Here is a 21534-nt window from a genome sequence, read left to right as displayed (position 1 = left end):
TTCTGGACTCTGGCAGTGATGTCAGTCTGGTCAAAACATCAGTCCTACCCCCGCGGGCAGAAGCCAAAACAAAGCTGTCCATCACCTGTGTGCACGGCGACACCTGAGAAGTGCCTGCGCAGTGGGTTACCATTGCTGTGCAAACCACGGGAGTTCCAGTGAGGAGACCACATCCTGGTGCTGGTCCTCACAGCTGCCTACAAACCCTTAGCCACTTGGCAGGGGCCCTACACCAGTCAGTTTCCGGATCTGTTCTCCCCCCAGTCTCACGACGGCAGCCCTCATGACGGAGACGGTCCTCCAAGCCCCCGATTTCAACTGCCCCTTCCTGCTTCAGACGGACGCATCAGACACCGGATGATATTTATAAGCTGAAAGCTGACCCCTGCGGAACAACGGTACGCCACGGTGGACAGGGGAGCGTTGACTGTCAAGTGGGCAGTCCTGGAGCTCAGGTATTACCTCCTCGGCCGCCACTTCACCCTCATGACTGACCACGCTCCCCTAGAGTGCATAGCCCGGGCCAAGGAGACGCAGCTACCGACTGGGGGGAACTGTGGGCGGACGCTGCCGTTGCCGCTGCCGCCGCCTCGGAACAACTGTGAGTGTACGCCGCCGCCTCGGGGGAACTGTGGGCGGATGGCGCCGCTGCCTCTGGAGCTCTCTGAGAGGCCACCGTCACCTTGGGGGAATCCTGAACAGCCACCGCCACCTCGGGGGACTCATGAGTGGCCACTGCTGCTGCTTCGTGGAAGCTGGAAGCAAACCCCTCCGCCTCACAGGGAACATCCTGGGTAGGCATCCCCATACTGACAGCCGAGTCACTCACCTGCAAAACCAGGTTGATATAGTCCTCCAGAGTCTCCTTCGGGGGGGGGCAGAATGGCAAAAGGGACCTGAAGGGCTTGGCTAGGCCTCCTCAGAAGCACACCATAAGGCAGGTCCTCTCCGTACGGCGCGGTAGACATAAGAGAAAACAAAACAGAAACAAAACACCGGGAACAAGAGTGGATGCAGCCGACACAAGAACACAAAATCAGCTTCCACAGCATACACAAACAACAAATAATACAGCCAGACAGAGTGGTGTGTGAGACGAGAATATATATTCCATGACAATTAGCAACAGCTCTGTGTGTGTGTGTGATTGAGCAAGAGAGAAACACAGGTGTAGCAACTAAATAATACTGAGGTGACAAGGTGGGCAGGGTCAGAAAAAGACAGGAGAGAGCACATGGCACCAAACAAACACAACACTCACAGAAGACTGTGACAATTAATGATATTAATGGAATACATTACCCTGAAACATTGAAAATATATTAGGATATTAAGACAAGATTTCTCTTGGCTTAAGAACATTGCAAACTGTTTTTTTTTCATGAATATTACTACAAGAATGACTGCACTTTCTAAGGACCCCTCTGTTAAGCACTTGAAGTTCGTAGACAACACCACAGTCATCAGACTCATTAAGGACGGTGACTGATGAGTCAGCTTACAGACAGGAGGTTAAAGTAGGGCTGGGCAATATATCTAACATATGATCATGCGCATCTAATCAGTAAAGCTGCTTCTGTGATCACCGCTAAAATCGCAATCACCTTGGAGTGGCATTTAATAGACAGAGCCGTAGATCGCTGACAAGCCACGCCATATCGCGTTCATTATCGAAGGCGATTCATCTGCGATAATGAACGCGATATGGCGTGGCTTGTCAGCGATCTACGGCTCTGTCTATTAAATGCCACTCCAATTATAAGCAGGTGATGGCGATTTTAGCGGTGATCACAGAAGCAGCTTTACTGATTAGATGCGCATGATCATATGTTAGATATATCGCCCAGCCCTAGGTTAAAGAGCTGGCTGTCTGGTGCACTCTCAACAACCTGGAGCTAAGGAGGACTAAACTCAACACTTGCATCAAAGGGGAAGCATGAAAATGGTGTGTGTGATGAATGTGATGTTTTTAAAACAGCTGAGCATGTGCTTTTTACATGTATAGTGAATATTAAAGATCAGTGTAAGAGTCTTTTCAGCAATATAAAGAACAGGCCAGTGAGCGTTGTGGGCCTTCTGGGGAAGGGTTTGAGTGAAAGTCAGATATATAAGGTGGTTTGAACATTTTTAGAGCTTACATATTCATCTCCTATGTGCGCAAGATAAACAGTAGGTGGCGCCCAGCAAACAGGGGGCAAACGTCCGCTTAGGGCCGCAGTACGTCCGCGGTCGCGGACAGACGTTGAGGACGTCCGTATTTGGTCCTCTTTTTGACATTCGCTGGAGGACGTTTGGAGGACATTCGTCCGAGACTGTGAACGTCCCTGTTTCCTCCATCATCTGCATTTCCATTCCAACACTTGAAAAATCCAGTCCTTTATCTTCAGACCTGACCAGTGTTGGGCAGTATAGTTACATGTAACTAAATTACGTAATTTAATTGCAAAATAAATGTAGCTGTAATCTGTTACAGTTACTGAAAAAAGTGTAATTAAATTACAGTGAAGAGTATATCAAAATATTAATGATTACAAAGGGAGTTACATTTTAATATTTTCTCACATATACATATTTAAAATATGAGACACCAATGTTTCAGGAGTTGACACAGAATATGACACATGCTTATTCCATGACTGTTTTATTTCCTATTTTGGTTTATGTATATGATTTTTTTTTTTTTTTTTTTAGATTAACTGCCTTTTTTTCCAAGGCATTGTTAGATGCCAGTGTTTCCTGTCATAGCTATGCAAAGATTTGATTTCAAAAACAGTATGATAGCTAAATCGTATTATTTTAAATCTGTATTTAACCAAGATTGCAAAGTAAAAAGAGCTGCTAAAGTCCTAGTTTGAGGTGGCTGTACTTTACAATTAAATTATTATAATCTTAAATCAAGTGAAGAAGGATTCTGAAAGTCTGAGAGTAATCAGTGTTGAGTACCACTGTAACATTAACCCTGCCTGCTTTAAATGATTCAAAATAATCGAAATTTGAAAACAATATAAATTTTGAAAAGTAATCAAAAAAAGTAATCAAATGGAACTGAAACAGTTACACTACACATTACATTTTAAATAAGGTAATTTGTAATCTGTAACTTATTACATTTCCAAAGTAACCTTCCCAACACTGGACCTGAAACATTGCAACTCAGACAAAGAGAGTTGACAAACTAAAATATAATCCCATATTGGATTTTAAAGGGTATCATTCCCTAAAGCAAAATCTAAAAAAAAAAAAAAACTGTAATAATAACAGAATACAAAATGCAAAAGAAAGAAAGAAAGAAAGAAAGAAGGAAAGAAAGAAATTATATAGCCTATATATTAAAGAAATATATATATATATATATATATATATATATATATATATACATATTTTTTTTTTTTTTTTTTTTGATTTGCAGATTGATATTATTACTTTTTTTACTGTATAGATTTGAATACTTTGTCAAATAAAGTTAATGTTAAATTAATAATTTTCATTTCTGGAAAAAGAAAATCGGAACTTCTGTAATGAAAAATATCATTAAATCAGGAGTCTGTTTTCAGCATTTAAATATCAAAATCATGATACCCTTCAATAATATAATTGAACATATGATACAATTAGGTTTATGCACGAATGAAGAAAATAAGGTTACATCCCAGGAGTTTTACAAGAATGAGTGATGGATGCATGAAGGAAAACATGAAGAAAAAAGTGGAAAATAACACAGGTAAGAGAAATAAATGAATTATTTTCATTTACGTATTAAACTGTTGGTTAGCCAAAAAGAAAAATTATTTAGGAAATAAATTATTTTAGTTATTGCATTTAAGACTGCTAACTCAATGTAGGACGTTTCTGTACATAAATGTAAGCACTGTGGCAGTAGTAATGCAATATTTAGAAAATGTACTCTTGATACTCAAGTACTTTTAAAAACAAATACTTCAGTACTTTTACTTAAGTAGACATCTGACTGTAGTACTTTTACTTTTACTTGAGTAAAGTTTAGCAAGGGGTATCTTTACTTTTACTCAAGTAATGAAACTGTGTACTCTGTCCGCCTCTGATAAAAGCATAACACCACTGAATGTGTTCATTTTGTTGTTTAAGGTTAGAAGACAATGGGAAGAATTGCCATCGACTAACCACAGCTGACAACCAGAGACAAGCGGACACACCATCCACCAAAACACACACACACACACACACGCACACGCGAAAAGAGCACTGCAATTTTACAATTGTTCAGTTAAAATAAACTTATTCTACTTCATACAGCGTGTCTGTTGTCTTTGATTCGCCTAAAAGTACTATATAATGACATTCAGAGGATTTAAAGAATAAGTCCCCTGAACGTCCCGAATTGCCGCTGCATGTCCTGTGAACGTCCCCATGAATGTCCGGGGGATGTCTTCGCGAACGTCCACTCGACGTAAAGCGGACCCTACACGCTGACGTCCGGGGGACGTTCGCAGAGGCCATTTAGGGGACGTCCTGGGGACCTTTTTTGTTAGCTGGGCGTAATGTGAACGGCCATTGAACAGAAAAAAGAAAAAGAAGCAGCATTTTCTCCATTATGACCTTGACTATGTAAAGGTTCTTCGTTACAGCAAAGGGAACTCAGCATTTATTTTGATAAAATCAACATACTTTTTATTATTATTTTAGTTTTGAAAATGAAAAATCTATTAATTTGCCTGTCGATTTTGTCCTACTATGGTAAGACATTTAAATGCTAAATCCTTTTCCACCTAAAATTACTTCATAATCATTTTTTTTTATGTTTTTGTGTTTTGTTCGCGGCGTGTTTTGATTAAATTTGTAGATATTTATTTGCTATAATGGGATAGGCCAGTGATGCGTGTCGCACTTACAAATGTTAGTTTCAGTTTCATTCAAGTCACACGGAAACTAGTAAAAATATCGAAAATGGGGTCCCGGTTTGTGCTCGGGTCAAGTGAATTTTGTTATATTATTGCATTTTTAACTGCGTCACGATTTTTATAATGCCAAAAGGAGAAAACTTCCGTTGTCTTTAGTCTTGAGAAGCTTCTTAGAACTGATTAGTTGCATGTAGCACACCACTGTAACAGCTAAACACTTCACACAACCTGGATACAAATGCCAAAGAATGCTAAAACACTGGGTCAGGGCAGATTATAGTTTTTTGGTTAGACCCACGTCAGATAATATTACGATCCAGCCCGGGATGCCAGATCCCATCAGAAAATATCAGTTTGTTGAGTAACATATCAACTAGCCAGCAGCGCTGTTAATATCCAATCCCTGTAAACAGAAAGTCTTGTCTGGTATCCAGAAATACCCAAAAACAAGTGTTAAACAATCTTCTGTCAGTCACCGAGAAAAGCCAGAGAAGAGCAGAAGCAGGAGACGAAGCGATGATTGTTAAAAGTGCCATCATTGTTTATTGAACATCTTGTGTATGTCTCAGTGTTCAAAACTTCATCTGACCAGCACAAATTCAGCCTTTACTGTTATACCACAACTGCTTCACAATAAATGAATAAACAATAAATGATTAAATAGTGATAAACGAAGAAGTAAATAACAATTAATAACAAATCATATGACTAGCTAATGATTATAAATTGATTATGTGAATAAATGATTATAAATTACAAGAAAATAAAAACACAATACACACAATTTGCACTTGTGGATCTAATTTATAAATTGTGTTGTTGGCAGAGGTAGTGGTGATACAGTCCAAATAAATCCCTCAAGAATTTTTAATTTGATGGATTTTATGAAACATTTAGCTATTAATTAATACAAATATTTAGACTACATTTTAAGTCATCTAGAATTAATTTGGTACCCATATCCTACTTTATAATGATGGTCATCACAGGCAAATCCATATTCTCATATATGTGGATAATGATGATGATGATGATGATAATGGTAATAATAAACATATTTTTTTCAGAGGAAGTTAAACTATGTTCACGTAGGCTATTGTACATGCACTTTTTTTGTACATGTACATTTGTAAAGAAGAGAAACATTGTTTGAAAATTATCAATGACCCTAGTAATGAGGGTCTTATGGTTCTTTGTTTCTAAGCTTTACAGCAAATTTTGAGGAAGTGATGAGCAAGGTTTCTGTGGCCTTCACCAAATTTACATTTACATTAAGTAATTTAGCAGACACTTTCATCCAAATCGACTTACAAATGAGGACAATGGAAGCAATCAAAAACAACAAAAAGATCAATGATATATAAGTGCTATAACAAGTCTCAGTTAATTTAACACAGTACATGAAGCATGGGCTTTTAAATAATATAATAAATAAAAAGAAAACATAGAATAGAAAAAGAATAGAGCACGCTAGTGTTAGAGTTTTTTTGTAAATATAATTGTATAATAAATGAAAAGAAAATAGAAAGAATACAAAAAGATTAGAAAGGTAGTTAGAAATGTTTTTTTTAAGAATAAAATTAGAACAGTGAGTGCTAAAGTTAGAGGGTCAAATAAAGATGAAAATTATTATTATGCCAATACCACATATTTCCCTTTTAGAAAAGTTATAAATTAAAGGCAAAACAGAAGAATGTAAAAGGCTGTTGGCTCATAACAATACCTCAATAAATCAATAGCTGAAACCATTAAAAAGCACAACACAATTGATACAATTCTGTGCTTAGATGAACAGTTACAATCTAAGCATAACTTTGTGCAGACTGATGTTATTAAAACAGTGTTGATCTTTTATAAACGATTTGATTATGTATATTTTAAGCACATTAATTATGTTAGAATACGCCCTGATGGTGTGATCTCTGTATAGGTGATTGTTGTTGTATTTCTAATAAAGCAAACAAACAAACAAACACAAATCTTCATTAAACTAAAACTGAATGAAGTGTCAATTGTGCGGTCCACCTTTATCACACGATGCTCACTTGTAGCCTGTGGCTGATGGTCTACAAGTGAGATCTGTCCATCTTGACTGCTCTTAATTCACTCCTCTGCAGATGCCTGCTCTCAGCTTTTCAAATCAGACTTTTGATAGACTGGCTCATATTTCTCATTCTGTCCTTTTCTTAAGTCCTGCCCTTTGAAACTTCTGTTTTTTAAGTGTGTGAAGTGTGTGTATAACACACACCAGTAGCACTTGAGAGTGGCCTGCAAAGGAACATCTCATTGGTTTTACTGAATGAGTGTGTAATAAGTGTAATATTCATTATGAAGACAAGAAAATAGTTGGTTCCATGAATTCACAAATGTATGTATAGAGAAAGAGGATAAAATATTAATCAGTATGTGTTGAATGATGTGTGTTATAGAAATATATATTAAAATATTTATTTATGTAGAAAAAATATTTCACTGCATTTTTCTTTTGTGTTTTTGTTTGGCTTATGATTGTCTGATAATTTCTTCTTCAGGTTCATCTGGAGTTGTTGCAGATGATAGGTCAACATTTCTGACGGAAGGAGATTCAGTCACTCTAAACACTGGTGTTAAAATAAACCAACAAGATGTTGTCTTATGGTATTTTAATAACTCTCGCATTGCTGCAATCGCTGGAGATCTGAGTTTTATCTGTACTGATGTTCAGTGTAAGAATGACACCGAGAGATTCAGAAACAGACTGAAGCTGGATCATCAGACTGGATCTCTGACCATCATGAACATCACAAACACAGACTCTGGACTTTATATGCTACGGTTCTGCAGCGGCAGCACTAATACATCGGTCTATACATTTGCTGATATTGGTGAGTCATTTAATAAATGTTAATAGGGAGATTATACATGTTTTAAATACATCATTTATATGTTTTTCCACTTACCTGTATATTCACATAAATAATTAAGTTTTAACAGTTAGTTTTGCAGTTGTGCTCTGAAACAATGACAGTGTCTCATCATATAATAACTGCTGTCAGCTTCTCTTATTTGAGTATTTAATGTAAAATCAGTATGTAAAATGTGCTTTGTAAGTGTAAAACTTGGATAAATGTTATTTGTCAGATTCAAAGTCAAGAAAGATTTGTACAATTGCATTCATGTTTAAAGTTCTCTCAGGTTATGCAGGTTTTTTTCATCAGCAGAGATCCTCCAGCAGATATTGGTTTGTGTTTCAGATGTTCCTGCTGCTCGACAAGATGAAATGAAGACCAAGTCTGTAGTGGAGGGAGAACCTGTCACTTTACATCCTGGTGTAACAAAAACCCCAAATGTTGTGATGACGTGGTATTGTAATGAGACTCTCATCGCCGAAATCACTGGAGATCAGAGTAAGATCTGTTCAGATCTTCAGTGTAAAGAGAGATTCAGAGACAGACTGAAGCTGGATCATCAGACTGGATCTCTGACCATCACAAACACCAGAACCACAGACTCTGGAGAATATAAACTACAGATCAGGAGCAGCAGATTCGCCAACATCCGTATCACCAGTTTAAAGAGCTTCAGCATTTCTATCACTGGTATAATTCACAGTATACACAGTATAATTCTATGAATTTCAATGCTTTTTAAAACACATTTCCATGTTTTATATAAATCCAAGAGAGCTTTGACCCAATAGCAGCTTTTCCATTGTTGGGCCAGTGCTAGCCAGTGCTTAAAACGGCCCGGGCGGGGCTAATAGCCCCAATGCAGGACTTTTACTTGTATCAGAGTATTTTACAGTGTGGTATTAGTCCTTTATACATTATTAGGTAAAGGATTTTAATACTTCGTCCACAACAATATTTAATGAGGTTATGTGTTTATAATATAGCAGTGTTTATTTGGGTAATCCAGAATCATAAATCCAGCCATGCAAAGGTCAAAATCCAGGTAATCAGTCCAAAACAAGAAACATAAACCAGGGAACACGAAAAGCAGGGTGACATTAAACAAGGACTCCATGACAGTGACAGAAACAAATCGGGTATATAAAGACAGGTGCAAACAATAAAAGAGGGAACAGCTGAGTGCAATTAACAGGTGTGCAATTGACAGTGATGAGTCCAGACAAAGGCTTGTGGGAAATGCAGTTCCTGTAGTGGGGTGACTATATGGGGAATTGAGACCTCTAGCGGACACCCAGAGATACATAAACCAGACACTGTGACAGAAATAGTGATATATTAAGAAAAAAATAACAATTAATATAACAATTTCACTGCATTTTTCTGTTATGTTTTTGTTTGGCTTATGATTGTCTGATAATTTCTTCTTCAGGTTCATCTGGAGTTGTTGCAGATGATAGGTCAACATTTCTGACGGAAGGAGATTCAGTCACTCTAAACACTGGTGTTAAAATAAACCAACAAGATGTCGTCTTATGGTATTTTAATAACTCTCGCATTGCTGCAATCGCTGGAGATCTGAGTTTTATCTGTACTGATGTTCAGTGTAAGAATGACACCGAGAGATTCAGAAACAGACTGAAGCTGGATCATCAGACTGGATCTCTGACCATCATGAACATCACAAACACAGACTCTGGAGGTTATATGCTACAGGTCTGCAGCGGCAGCACTAATACATCGGTCTATACATTTGCTGTTATTGGTGAGTCATTTAATAAATGTTAATAGGGAGATTATACATGTTTTAAATACATCATTTATATGTTTTTCCACTTACCTGTATATTCACATAAATAATTAAGTTTTAACAGTTAGTTTTGCAGTTGTGCTCTGAAACAATGACAGTGTCTCATCATATAATAACTGCTGTCAGCTTCTCTTAGATGAGTATTTATTGTAAAATCAGTATGTAAAATGTGTTTTGTACATATAAAACTTGGATAAATGTTACTTGTCAGATTCAAAGTCAAGAAAGATTTGTACAATTGCATTAATGTTTAAAGTTCTCTCAGGTTATGCAGGTTTTTTTCATCAGCAGAGATCCTCCAGCAGATATTGGTTTGTGTTTCAGATGTTCCTGCTGCTCGACGAGATGAAATGAAGACCAAGTCTGTAGTGGAGGGAGAACCTGTCACTTTACATCCTGGTGTAACAAAAACCCCAAATGTTGTGATGACGTGGTATTGTAATGAGACTCTCATCGCCGAAATCACTGGAGATCAGAGTAAGATCTGTTCAGATCTTCAGTGTAAAGAGAGATTCAGAGACAGACTGAAGCTGGATCATCAGACTGGATCTCTGACCATCACAAACACCAGAACCACAGACTCTGGAGAATATAAACTACAGATCAGGAGCAGCAGATTCGCCAACATCCGTATCACCAGTTTAAAGAGCTTCAGCATTTCTATCACTGGTATAATTCACAGTATACACAGTATAATTCTATGAATTTCAATGCTTTTTAAAACACATTTCCATGTTTTATATCAATCCAAGAGAGCTTTGACCCAATAGCAGCTTTTCCATTGTTGGGCCAGTGCTAGCCAGTGCTTAAAACGGCCCGGGCGGGGCTAATAGCCCCAATGCAGGACTTTTACTTGTATCAGAGTATTTTACAGTGTGGTATTAGTCCTTTATACATTATTAGGTAAAGGATTTTAATACTTCGTCCACAACAATATTTAATGAGGTTATGTGTTTATAATATAGCAGTGTTTATTTGGGTAATCCAGAATCATAAATCCAGCCATGCAAAGGTCAAAATCCAGGTAATCAGTCCAAAACAAGAAACATAAACCAGGGAACACGAAAAGCAGGGTGACATTAAACAAGGACTCCATGACAGTGACAGAAACAAACCGGGTATATATAGACAGGTGCAAACAATAAAAGAGGGAACAGCTGAGTGCAATTAACAGGTGTGCAATTGACAGTGATGAGTCCAGACAAAGGCTTGTGGGAAATGCAGTTCCTGTAGTGGGGTGACTATATGGGGAATTGAGACCTCTAGCGGACACCCAGAGATACATAAACCAGACACTGTGACAGAAATAGTGATATATTAAGAAAAAAATAACAATTAATATAACAATTTCACTGCATTTTTCTGTTATGTTTTTGTTTGGCTTATGATTGTCTGATAATTTCTTCTTCAGGTTCATCTGGAGTTGTTGCAGATGATAGGTCAACATTTCTGATGGAAGGAGATTCAGTCACTCTAAACACTGGTGTTAAAATAAACCAACAAGATGTCGTCTTATGGTATTTTAATAACTCTCGCATTGCTGCAATCGCTGGAGATCTGAGTTTTATCTGTACTGATGTTCAGTGTAAGAATGACACCGAGAGATTCAGAAACAGACTGAAGCTGGATCATCAGACTGGATCTCTGACCATCATGAACATCACAAACACAGACTCTGGAGGTTATATGCTACGGTTCTGCAGCGGCAGCACTAATACATCGGTCTATACATTTGCTGATATTGGTGAGTCATTTAATAAATGTTAATAGGGAGATTATACATGTTTTAAATACATCATTTATATGTTTTTCCACTTACCTGTATATTCACATAAATAATTAAGTTTTAACAGTTAGTTTTGCAGTTGTGCTCTGAAACAATGACAGTGTCTCATCATATAATAACTGCTGTCAGCTTCTCTTAGTTGAGTATTTAATGTAAAATCAGTATGTAAAATGTGTTTTGTACATATAAAACTTGGATAAATGTTACTTGTCAGATTCAAAGTCAAGAAAGATTTGTACAATTGCATTAATGTTTAAAGTTCTCTCAGGTTATGCAGGTTTTTTTCATCAGCAGAGATCCTCCAGCAGATATTGGTTTGTGTTTCAGATGTTCCTGCTGCTCGACGAGATGAAATGAAGACCAAGTCTGTAGTGGAGGGAGAACCTGTCACTTTACATCCTGGTGTAACAAAAACCCCAAATGTTGTGATGACGTGGTATTGTAATGAGACTCTCATCGCCGAAATCACTGGAGATCAGAGTAAGATCTGTTCAGATCTTCAGTGTAAAGAGAGATTCAGAGAAAGACTGAAGCTGGATCATCAGACTGGATCTCTGACCATCACAAACACCAGAACCACAGACTCTGGAGAATATAAACTACAGATCAGGAGCAGCAGATTCGCCAACATCCGTATCACCAGTTTAAAGAGCTTCAGCATTTCTATCACTGGTATAATTCACAGTATACACAGTATAATTCTATGAATTTCAATGCTTTTTAAAACACATTTCCATGTTTTATATCAATCCAAGAGAGCTTTGACCCAATAGCAGCTTTTCCATTGTTGGGCCAGTGCTAGCCAGTGCTTAAAACGGCCCGGGCGGGGCTAATAGCCCCAATGCAGGACTTTTACTTGTATCAGAGTATTTTACAGTGTGGTATTAGTGCTTTATACATTATTAGGTAAAGGATTTTAATACTTCGTCCACAACAATATTTAATGAGGTTATGTGTTTATAATATAGCAGTGTTTATTTGGGTAATCCAGAATCATAAATCCAGCCATGCAAAGGTCAAAATCCAGGTAATCAGTCCAAAACAAGAAACATAAACCAGGGAACACGAAAAGCAGGGTGACATTAAACAAGGACTCCATGACAGTGACAGAAACAAACCGGGTATATATAGACAGGTGCAAACAATAAAAGAGGGAACAGCTGAGTGCAATTAACAGGTGTGCAATTGACAGTGATGAGTCCAGACAAAGGCTTGTGGGAAATGCAGTTCCTGTAGTGGGGTGACTATATGGGGAATTGAGACCTCTAGCGGACACCCAGAGATACATAAACCAGACACTGTGACAGAAATAGTGATATATTAAGAAAAAAATAACAATTAATATAACAATTTCACTGCATTTTTCTGTTATGTTTTTGTTTGGCTTATGATTGTCTGATAATTTCTTCTTCAGGTTCATCTGGAGTTGTTGCAGATGATAGGTCAACATTTCTGATGGAAGGAGATTCAGTCACTCTAAACACTGGTGTTAAAATAAACCAACAAGATGTCGTCTTATGGTATTTTAATAACTCTCGCATTGCTGCAATCGCTGGAGATCTGAGTTTTATCTGTACTGATGTTCAGTGTAAGAATGACACCGAGAGATTCAGAAACAGACTGAAGCTGGATCATCAGACTGGATCTCTGACCATCATGAACATCACAAACACAGACTCTGGAGGTTATATGCTACGGTTCTGCAGCGGCAGCACTAATACATCGGTCTATACATTTGCTGATATTGGTGAGTCATTTAATAAATGTTAATAGGGAGATTATACATGTTTTAAATACATCATTTATATGTTTTTCCACTTACCTGTATATTCACATAAATAATTAAGTTTTAACAGTTAGTTTTGCAGTTGTGCTCTGAAACAATGACAGTGTCTCATCATATAATAACTGCTGTCAGCTTCTCTTAGTTGAGTATTTAATGTAAAATCAGTATGTAAAATGTGTTTTGTACATATAAAACTTGGATAAATGTTACTTGTCAGATTCAAAGTCAAGAAAGATTTGTACAATTGCATTAATGTTTAAAGTTCTCTCAGGTTATGCAGGTTTTTTTCATCAGCAGAGATCCTCCAGCAGATATTGGTTTGTGTTTCAGATGTTCCTGCTGCTCGACGAGATGAAATGAAGACCAAGTCTGTAGTGGAGGGAGAACCTGTCACTTTACATCCTGGTGTAACAAAAACCCCAAATGTTGTGATGACGTGGTATTGTAATGAGACTCTCATCGCCGAAATCACTGGAGATCAGAGTAAGATCTGTTCAGATCTTCAGTGTAAAGAGAGATTCAGAGACAGACTGAAGCTGGATCATCAGACTGGATCTCTGACCATCACAAACACCAGAACCACAGACTCTGGAGAATATAAACTACAGATCAGGAGCAGCAGATTCGCCAACATCCGTATCACCAGTTTAAAGAGCTTCAGCATTTCTATCACTGGTATAATTCACAGTATACACAGTATAATTCTATGAATTTCAATGCTTTTTAAAACACATTTCCATGTTTTATATCAATCCAAGAGAGCTTTGACCCAATAGCAGCTTTTCCATTGTTGGGCCAGTGCTAGCCAGTGCTTAAAACGGCCCGGGCGGGGCTAATAGCCCCAATGCAGGACTTTTACTTGTATCAGAGTATTTTACAGTGTGGTATTAGTGCTTTATACATTATTAGGTAAAGGATTTTAATACTTCGTCCACAACAATATTTAATGAGGTTATGTGTTTATAATATAGCAGTGTTTATTTGGGTAATCCAGAATCATAAATCCAGCCATGCAAAGGTCAAAATCCAGGTAATCAGTCCAAAACAAGAAACATAAACCAGGGAACACGAAAAGCAGGGTGACATTAAACAAGGACTCCATGACAGTGACAGAAACAAACCGGGTATATATAGACAGGTGCAAACAATAAAAGAGGGAACAGCTGAGTGCAATTAACAGGTGTGCAATTGACAGTGATGAGTCCAGACAAAGGCTTGTGGGAAATGCAGTTCCTGTAGTGGGGTGACTATATGGGGAATTGAGACCTCTAGCGGACACCCAGAGATACATAAACCAGACACTGTGACAGAAATAGTGATATATTAAGAAAAAAATAACAATTAATATAACAATTTCACTGCATTTTTCTGTTATGTTTTTGTTTGGCTTATGATTGTCTGATAATTTCTTCTTCAGGTTCATCTGGAGTTGTTGCAGATGATAGGTCAACATTTCTGACGGAAGGAGATTCAGTCACTCTAAACACTGGTGTTAAAATAAACCAACAAGATGTCGTCTTATGGTATTTTAATAACTCTCGCATTGCTGCAATCGCTGGAGATCTGAGTTTTATCTGTACTGATGTTCAGTGTAAGAATGACACCGAGAGATTCAGAAACAGACTGAAGCTGGATCATCAGACTGGATCTCTGACCATCATGAACATCACAAACACAGACTCTGGAGGTTATATGCTACGGATCAGCAGCGGCAGCAGCAATACATCGGTCTATACATTTGCTGTTATTGGTGAGTCATTTAATAAATGTTAATAGGGAGATTATACATGTTTTAAATACATCATTTATATGTTTTTCCACTTACCTGTATATTCACATAAATAATTAAGTTTTAACAGTTAGTTTTGCAGTTGTGCTCTGAAACAATGACAGTGTCTCATCATATAATAACTGCTGTCAGCTTCTCTTAGTTGAGTATTTAATGTAAAATCAGTATGTAAAATGTGTTTTGTACATATAAAACTTGGATAAATGTTACTTGTCAGATTCAAAGTCAAGAAAGATTTGTACAATTGCATTAATGTTTAAAGTTCTCTCAGGTTATGCAGGTTTTTTTCATCAGCAGAGATCCTCCAGCAGATATTGGTTTGTGTTTCAGATGTTCCTGCTGCTCGACGAGATGAAATGAAGACCAAGTCTGTAGTGGAGGGAGAACCTGTCACTTTACATCCTGGTGTAACAAAAACCCCAAATGTTGTGATGACGTGGTATTGTAATGAGACTCTCATCGCCGAAATCACTGGAGATCAGAGTAAGATCTGTTCAGATCTTCAGTGTAAAGAGAGATTCAGAGACAGACTGAAGCTGGATCATCAGACTGGATCTCTGACCATCACAAACACCAGAACCACAGACTCTGGAGAATATAAACTACAGATCAGGAGCAGCAGATTCGCCAACATCCGTATCACCAGTTTAAAGAGCTTCAGCATTTCTATCACTGGTATAATTCACAGTATACACAGTATAATTCTATGAATTTCAATGCTTTTTAAAACACATTTCCATGTTTTATATCAATCCAAGAGAGCTTTGACCCAATAGCAGCTTTTCCATTGTTGGGCCAGTGCTAGCCAGTGCTTAAAACGGCCCGGGCGGGGCTAATAGCCCCAATGCAGGACTTTTACTTGTATCAGAGTATTTTACAGTGTGGTATTAGTCCTTTATACATTATTAGGTAAAGGATTTTAATACTTCGTCCACAACAATATTTAATGAGGTTATGTGTTTATAATATAGCAGTGTTTATTTGGGTAATCCAGAATCATAAATCCAGCCATGCAAAGGTCAAAATCCAGGTAATCAGTCCAAAACAAGAAACATAAACCAGAGAACAGGAAAAGCAGGGTGACATTAAACAAGGACTCCATGACAGTGACAGAAACAAATCGGGTATATAAAGACAGGTGCAAACAATAAAAGAGGGAACAGCTGAGTGCAATTAACAGGTGTGCAATTGACAGTGATGAGTCCAGACAAAGGCTTGTGGGAAATGCAGTTCCTGTAGTGGGGTGACTATATGGGGAATTGAGACCTCTAGCGGACACCCAGAGATACATAAACCAGACACTGTGACAGAAATAGTGATATATTAAGAAAAAAATAACAATTAATATAACAATTTCACTGCATTTTTCTGTTATGTTTTTGTTTGGCTTATGATTGTCTGATAATTTCTTCTTCAGGTTCATCTGGAGTTGTTGCAGATGATAGGTCAACATTTCTGATGGAAGGAGATTCAGTCACTCTAAACACTGGTGTTAAAATAAACCAACAAGATGTCGTCTTATGGTATTTTAATAACTCTCGCATTGCTGCAATCGCTGGAGATCTGAGTTTTATCTGTACTGATGTTCAGTGTAAGAATGACACCGAGAGATTCAGAAACAGACTGAAGCTGGATCATCAGACTGGATCTCTGACCATCATGAACATCACAAACACAGACTCTGGAGGTTATATGCTACGGTTCTGCAGCGGCAGCACTAATACATCGGTCTATACATTTGCTGATATTGGTGAGTCATTTAATAAATGTTAATAGGGAGATTATACATGTTTTAAATACATCATTTATATGTTTTTCCACTTACCTGTATATTCACATAAATAATTAAGTTTTAACAGTTAGTTTTGCAGTTGTGCTCTGAAACAATGACAGTGTCTCATCATATAATAACTGCTGTCAGCTTCTCTTAGTTGAGTATTTAATGTAAAATCAGTATGTAAAATGTGTTTTGTACATATAAAACTTGGATAAATGTTACTTGTCAGATTCAAAGTCAAGAAAGATTTGTACAATTGCATTAATGTTTAAAGTTCTCTCAGGTTATGCAGGTTTTTTTCATCAGCAGAGATCCTCCAGCAGATATTGGTTTGTGTTTCAGATGTTCCTGCTGCTCGACGAGATGAAATGAAGACCAAGTCTGTAGTGGAGGGAGAACCTGTCACTTTACATCCTGGTGTAACAAAAACCCCAAATGTTGTGATGACGTGGTATTGTAATGAGACTCTCATCGCCGAAATCACTGGAGATCAGAGTAAGATCTGTTCAGATCTTCAGTGTAAAGAGAGATTCAGAGAAAGACTGAAGCTGGATCATCAGACTGGATCTCTGACCATCACAAACACCAGAACCACAGACTCTGGAGAATATAAACTACAGATCAGGAGCAGCAGATTCGCCAACATCCGTATCACCAGTTTAAAGAGCTTCAGCATTTCTATCACTGGTATAATTCACAGTATACACAGTATAATTCTATGAATTTCAATGCTTTTTAAAACACATTTCCATGTTTTATATCAATCCAAGAGAGCTTTGACCCAATAGCAGCTTTTCCATTGTTGGGCCAGTGCTAGCCAGTGCTTAAAACGGCCCGGGCGGGGCTAATAGCCCCAATGCAGGACTTTTACTTGTATCAGAGTATTTTACAGTGTGGTATTAGTGCTTTATACATTATTAGGTAAAGGATTTTAATACTTCGTCCACAACAATATTTAATGAGGTTATGTGTTTATAATATAGCAGTGTTTATTTGGGTAATCCAGAATCATAAATCCAGCCATGCAAAGGTCAAAATCCAGGTAATCAGTCCAAAACAAGAAACATAAACCAGGGAACACGAAAAGCAGGGTGACATTAAACAAGGACTCCATGACAGTGACAGAAACAAACCGGGTATATATAGACAGGTGCAAACAATAAAAGAGGGAACAGCTGAGTGCAATTAACAGGTGTGCAATTGACAGTGATGAGTCCAGACAAAGGCTTGTGGGAAATGCAGTTCCTGTAGTGGGGTGACTATATGGGGAATTGAGACCTCTAGCGGACACCCAGAGATACATAAACCAGACACTGTGACAGAAATAGTGATATATTAAGAAAAAAATAACAATTAATATAACAATTTCACTGCATTTTTCTGTTATGTTTTTGTTTGGCTTATGATTGTCTGATAATTTCTTCTTCAGGTTCATCTGGAGTTGTTGCAGATGATAGGTCAACATTTCTGATGGAAGGAGATTCAGTCACTCTAAACACTGGTGTTAAAATAAACCAACAAGATGTCGTCTTATGGTATTTTAATAACTCTCGCATTGCTGCAATCGCTGGAGATCTGAGTTTTATCTGTACTGATGTTCAGTGTAAGAATGACACCGAGAGATTCAGAAACAGACTGAAGCTGGATCATCAGACTGGATCTCTGACCATCATGAACATCACAAACACAGACTCTGGAGGTTATATGCTACGGTTCTGCAGCGGCAGCACTAATACATCGGTCTATACATTTGCTGATATTGGTGAGTCATTTAATAAATGTTAATAGGGAGATTATACATGTTTTAAATACATCATTTATATGTTTTTCCACTTACCTGTATATTCACATAAATAATTAAGTTTTAACAGTTAGTTTTGCAGTTGTGCTCTGAAACAATGACAGTGTCTCATCATATAATAACTGCTGTCAGCTTCTCTTAGTTGAGTATTTAATGTAAAATCAGTATGTAAAATGTGTTTTGTACATATAAAACTTGGATAAATGTTACTTGTCAGATTCAAAGTCAAGAAAGATTTGTACAATTGCATTAATGTTTAAAGTTCTCTCAGGTTATGCAGGTTTTTTTCATCAGCAGAGATCCTCCAGCAGATATTGGTTTGTGTTTCAGATGTTCCTGCTGCTCGACGAGATGAAATGAAGACCAAGTCTGTAGTGGAGGGAGAACCTGTCACTTTACATCCTGGTGTAACAAAAACCCCAAATGTTGTGATGACGTGGTATTGTAATGAGACTCTCATCGCCGAAATCACTGGAGATCAGAGTAAGATCTGTTCAGATCTTCAGTGTAAAGAGAGATTCAGAGAAAGACTGAAGCTGGATCATCAGACTGGATCTCTGACCATCACAAACACCAGAACCACAGACTCTGGAGAATATAAACTACAGATCAGGAGCAGCAGATTCGCCAACATCCGTATCACCAGTTTAAAGAGCTTCAGCATTTCTATCACTGGTATAATTCACAGTATACACAGTATAATTCTATGAATTTCAATGCTTTTTAAAACACATTTCCATGTTTTATATCAATCCAAGAGAGCTTTGACCCAATAGCAGCTTTTCCATTGTTGGGCCAGTGCTAGCCAGTGCTTAAAACGGCCCGGGCGGGGCTAATAGCCCCAATGCAGGACTTTTACTTGTATCAGAGTATTTTACAGTGTGGTATTAGTGCTTTATACATTATTAGGTAAAGGATTTTAATACTTCGTCCACAACAATATTTAATGAGGTTATGTGTTTATAATATAGCAGTGTTTATTTGGGTAATCCAGAATCATAAATCCAGCCATGCAAAGGTCAAAATCCAGGTAATCAGTCCAAAACAAGAAACATAAACCAGGGAACACGAAAAGCAGGGTGACATTAAACAAGGACTCCATGACAGTGACAGAAACAAACCGGGTATATATAGACAGGTGCAAACAATAAAAGAGGGAACAGCTGAGTGCAATTAACAGGTGTGCAATTGACAGTGATGAGTCCAGACAAAGGCTTGTGGGAAATGCAGTTCCTGTAGTGGGGTGACTATATGGGGAATTGAGACCTCTAGCGGACACCCAGAGATACATAAACCAGACACTGTGACAGAAATAGTGATATATTAAGAAAAAAATAACAATTAATATAACAATTTCACTGCATTTTTCTGTTATGTTTTTGTTTGGCTTATGATTGTCTGATAATTTCTTCTTCAGGTTCATCTGGAGTTGTTGCAGATGATAGGTCAACATTTCTGACGGAAGGAGATTCAGTCACTCTAAACACTGGTGTTAAAATAAACCAACAAGATGTCGTCTTATGGTATTTTAATAACTCTCGCATTGCTGCAATCGCTGGAGATCTGAGTTTTATCTGTACTGATGTTCAGTGTAAGAATGACACCGAGAGATTCAGAAACAGACTGAAGCTGGATCATCAGACTGGATCTCTGACCATCATGAACATCACAAACACAGACTCTGGAGGTTATATGCTACGGATCAGCAGCGGCAGTAGCAATACATCGGTCTATACATTTGCTGATATTGGTGAGTCATTTAATAAATGTTAATAGGGAGATTATACATGTTTTAAATACATCATTTATATGTTTTTCCACTTACCTGTATATTCACATAAATAATTAAGTTTTAACAGTTAGTTTTGCAGTTGTGCTCTGAAACAATGACAGTGTCTCATCATATAATAACTGCTGTCAGCTTCTCTTAGTTGAGTATTTAATGTAAAATCAGTATGTAAAATGTGTTTTGTACATATAAAACTTGGATAAATGTTACTTGTCAGATTCAAAGTCAAGAAAGGTTTGTACAATTGCATTAATGTTTAAAGTTCTCTCAGGTTATGCAGGTTTTTTTCATCAGCAGAGATCCTCCAGCAGATATTGGTTTGTGTTTCAGATGTTCCTGCTGCTCGACAAGATGAAATGAAGACCAAGTCTGTAGTGGAGGGAGAACCTGTCACTTTACATCCTGGTGTAACAAAAACCCCAAATGTTGTGATGACGTGGTATTGTAATGAGACTCTCATCGCCGAAATCACTGGAGATCAGAGTAAGATCTGTTTAGATGTTCAGTGTAAAGAGAGATTCAGAGACAGACTGAAGCTGGATCATCAGACTGGATCTCTGACCATCATGAACACCAGAACCACAGACTCTGGAGAATATAAACTACAGATCAGGAGCAGCAGATTCACCACCATCCGTATCACCAGTTTAAAAAGCTTCACGATTTATATCACTGGTACACATAATTCTATGCATTTCATAGCTTTTTAAAATACATTTCCATGTTTTATATCAATCCAAGAGAGCTTTGACCCAATAGCAACTTTTCCATTATCGGGCCAGTGCTAACCAGTGCTTAAAACGCGCCAGGCGGATCTAATAGCCTCGGACCTGTAGCACCGAGGCCAAAACAGCGTTGCGTTTCCTCTGTCGGGCCAGGCTGCACGTCACTAAAACCCGCCCATTACACACCTCTCAGGAACAACGTCATACAACCCCATTACACCAACAAAGAGAAGTTATCAGAAAACGAATAAGAAATAAGTCACTGGAGCTAACACGGTCACAAAACGAACATGATAAAAGATGCCGTTTGTTTGCATGCTTTATTAAATATTTAAATCCAAAAGCATCAAACTTTTACTATAATAAGTCATACATTGATCATGATGAATTAATTTATCATAATTGAAAATGGCATACATAAATATAGTGGTATGAACATAGCCTGCTTATTCAGTCGATTCTGTTTCTGTCTATTTGTAGTCTCAGTAGCCTATATACATCACATT

The 21534-nt window shown here is 37.6% G+C and overlaps 3 protein-coding genes across 3 annotated transcripts in view; all 3 read left to right on the top strand.

Moving 5' to 3' along the window:
* The window catches only part of LOC132160281 (uncharacterized), a 159623-nt gene that overhangs the window by 91157 nt on the left and 46932 nt on the right, over positions 1-21534 (top strand). The gene's annotated exons all lie outside the window — the stretch shown is intronic.
* Positions 3667-10279, top strand: LOC132159252 (uncharacterized). The gene is made up of 5 exons (XM_059568790.1): positions 3667-3721; positions 8111-8263; positions 8366-8455; positions 9198-9508; positions 9881-10279. The coding sequence occupies exons 1-5, from the start codon at positions 3667-3669 to the stop codon at positions 10277-10279; spliced, it is 1008 nt and encodes a 335-aa protein (XP_059424773.1).
* On the top strand, positions 11229-13857 carry LOC132159251 (uncharacterized). Its single transcript, XM_059568789.1, has 5 exons — positions 11229-11319; positions 11689-11841; positions 11944-12033; positions 12776-13086; positions 13459-13857. Exons 1-5 carry the CDS (start codon positions 11229-11231, stop codon positions 13855-13857), a joined length of 1044 nt encoding a protein of 347 aa, XP_059424772.1.

The sequence above is a fragment of the Carassius carassius genome, chromosome 16 (genome assembly GCF_963082965.1).
Source record: "Carassius carassius chromosome 16, fCarCar2.1, whole genome shotgun sequence".
NCBI classification, from domain to species: domain Eukaryota; kingdom Metazoa; phylum Chordata; class Actinopteri; order Cypriniformes; family Cyprinidae; genus Carassius; species Carassius carassius.
This window is presented reverse-complemented; position numbering and strand designations above follow the sequence as displayed.